The sequence below is a fragment of the Dendrobium catenatum genome, unplaced genomic scaffold (assembly GCF_001605985.2).
Source record: "Dendrobium catenatum unplaced genomic scaffold, ASM160598v2 fragScaff_scaffold_716, whole genome shotgun sequence".
Classification (NCBI taxonomy): domain Eukaryota; kingdom Viridiplantae; phylum Streptophyta; class Magnoliopsida; order Asparagales; family Orchidaceae; genus Dendrobium; species Dendrobium catenatum.
Window position 1 is genome coordinate 23904897 of NW_021319178.1, and position 2806 is coordinate 23907702.

The 2806-nt window shown below is 47.5% G+C and overlaps 1 protein-coding gene across 1 annotated transcript; it reads left to right on the forward strand.

Annotated features, from left to right (window-relative positions):
* Positions 1–1835: 1835 nt before the first annotated feature.
* Positions 1836–2453, forward strand: LOC110114898 (translation initiation factor IF-2-like). The gene has a single exon (XM_020847935.1). The coding sequence runs from the start codon at positions 1836–1838 to the stop codon at positions 2451–2453; it is 618 nt and encodes a 205-aa protein (XP_020703594.1).
* Positions 2454–2806: the final 353 nt, after the last annotated feature.

Here is a 2806-nt window from a genome sequence, read left to right on the forward strand (position 1 = left end):
GATGGATCCAAGGAGTCCAAGGGAGGAAGATTTCTAAGGAGGGGAGATCCAGGAGTCCAAGAAAGAGTGATCCAAAGAAGACTGAAGACCTGATATCAATATCCACTAAAGTCAATTCCGTCATGTAATAGGCTTAAGAAATCCGGGTTATTGGCAGTGGGTGCCCGCTACTTTACTTTCTGGCATATCTGGGTTGTAAATAAAGGGCAATTTGCCTATGGCCATTTAGTTGATTATTCTGGATTTATATTGATGTGCTTTCTTGATGTGTGCAGTAGAAATTCATTGTTTTTCTAGGTTTCTTTCTTGCATGTCGCTTTTGTTTTTCGTCTGGATTTCGTTAGGCTCTTTAAGGACTGCAAAATATTTTCTACTCATAACCAAAATTTAATATTTAAGTTTTAAATAACATAGAAACCTAATGAATTTAGGGAATTGTCAGAACCGTCCGGGGTCGCATGCATATTACTGCATTCTTCTTTCCTTGCTATAAGACATCTCCCTACCTGCGGGTAGAGTCCGGATAATCTGGCCTATGAGGATGAAGTGCCGGACCTAGGGAGACCCAGTCTCTTTTTTAAAAAATTATTTTCTATAAGGCTATTTTTAAAATTCTATAGCATTCATGAGCTGACATTTTAACTAGCATGCATTGCATTAGTAACAAACTAAATAAAATTTAATTGCATTAGCTAGGAGCATCTGACCCACATAAGTCTAGGACCACTTAGGAAATCCTCTAGATGTCAGTCCTATTTCCAAAGAACTGTACTTCCCATCCATCTTTCATAATTGACTTGATAGCATGGTTTTGAAGCGACTAGGTGGTTAGCTGGCTCCCCCAATCCAGGCCGGGATAAGTCCAGGTTTTGCACTGCATTAGCTACGACACGGGTCTTAGTATTTCGTAGAGCACTAAGCCCAACCTAGATTTAAGATTCGAGGCTACTACATTCGGTCTCGTAGCATGCCTTAAATGGTAGGTATGTCTCTTCCTTTCGGGGACTATAAATCCTACTTATCTGCGTCACAGGATGACGCCACCTCCATCTCTTCTCTCACGCATGTGGTTGATTGCTTGATCTCTTTTCTCCAGTTTTCTCCTTAGTATCCTAGAGCCTCCGAATGCTGGTATGAACCACGCATGTTAATTTAGCCCTTCAGAACTTTCTTCCTTTTGGATAGGATTTCCTAGTCTATACCCATGTGCCAATCCCACTTTAGGAGAGGATAATGTATGATCATTAATCGAGAGTTTTCTCAAGCTCCAGCCTGGGATGTAATTAACCACGGGAGCTTGTGCCCGTGGGAAACTCGGTCCCACATCTACTAAACCCCATTCGAACTCTTGTATCGGATGGGGAAAACCCGTGAATGGGGAAAACCGTAATTAGGTCGTGTATATTACTACCCATCGAGGTGTGTTGGTGAAAGCCTCTATCCCCAATGGTTAGTCGTATGCACGATCCAATCTGTCTCTTCTAATCGACCCGTTCGCGCGGTGCTCTTTCGAAGGTCCACAGATTTCTAGCGACCACGGTGGGACCAGTTTCTCTCTCCATCTTTGGATTATATATTATCCTTTCTTGTGTGTACTCTGGGATTTGTACTCCTTAGATTAGGTTCGTCTCACTCTTAGTTAGGGTCTTTCTTTAGTTATGGTTCATTCCCCATAGCTAGGGTTCCCCTACTCTACTTCTTTTCAGCCTAGCAGGCTATTCCTTTCCCTATCAATTCCTATCTACCTTTATCAAATTGCTATCAAATTCTTCACTCTTTCTTGATTTTGATTATAACTAATTTTTTTTCAAATTTCTTTTCTTGGCAGTAGTGTCATGGCTTCCTTTGTTCCGTCTGTTACCTTTGCTTTTGGTTCGGACACGCGGGTGACTCTCCCTGAGTCCCTGCTCGCTAGTCCGCCGGTTGGGGGGATCACTTTTGGTTCCTTCACTGACTCGGCCTTCGTCACTCTTGGCGGGCCGACCCCGGCGGAGGCTACTGCATTCTCTCCTCCTCAGAGGAGAGGACGCACAGCCATGCGTCCTTTCGGACTACCAGCTGCTCGGCGGACAGCTCGGGCATCTGCTCGTCCCGTTCCTGTACTTGTGCAGCCAGTGCGCGCTGTGGCTAGGCGACCAGTGCCTAGGCCACATTCTGTTCCAGTTTGTCCCGCGGCTAGGCGTCTAGTGACTACCGCTCCTGCTGCACAGGTTGCCCCGGCCCCTCAGCGCCGGCAGCCTGCTACAGTTATTCCACCTATTCGTATAGCGGTCAGGCGACCTGCGCTTGCCGCTCTTGTTGCTCATGCTGCTCCGGCCCCTCAGCACCGACAGCCTGCTACTGTTGTTACTCCCGCTGTTCCAACGGAAGTACCTCGCGTTTGGGTTTCCCCTCCCGCTTCCACCAGGAAGAGGGGTGCCCACACCGAGGTGCCTTCACCCTCTTCTGGATGATTTTTTGTTTTTGCTCGGCTTTCTCACCCCGAGACTGCCGGGCAGACCCTGGTACTTCCAGTAGTCCCTGTTCCCTCTGCCATCTAGGCAGTGGGTTCAGATGTCCCTTCCACCTCCACCTCCGGCCTTGGGAGAAAGGCCCGGAGGAATAGGAATAGGAGGTTGTGTTTAGCTGCGTCTGAGGTAGAGAGGCAGCAGATGATTGAGGCGATAGCTCACTAGGAGCTTATTCAGAAGATGGTGGCTCACAAACAGCGGAGACCACGACCATTTCCAGCTGTGCCTACTCCAGGGGTTGTTGTAGCTCCTGAGATAGAGGCAATCCAGGGAGGACTCTTCTCCCCGCTGACACA

Excerpts from the sequence above, each read along its gene's own strand:
- LOC110114898 (XM_020847935.1), top strand. The coding sequence starts at position 1,836 with ATGGCTTCCTTTGTTCCGTCTGTTACCTTTGCTTTTGGTTCGGACACG.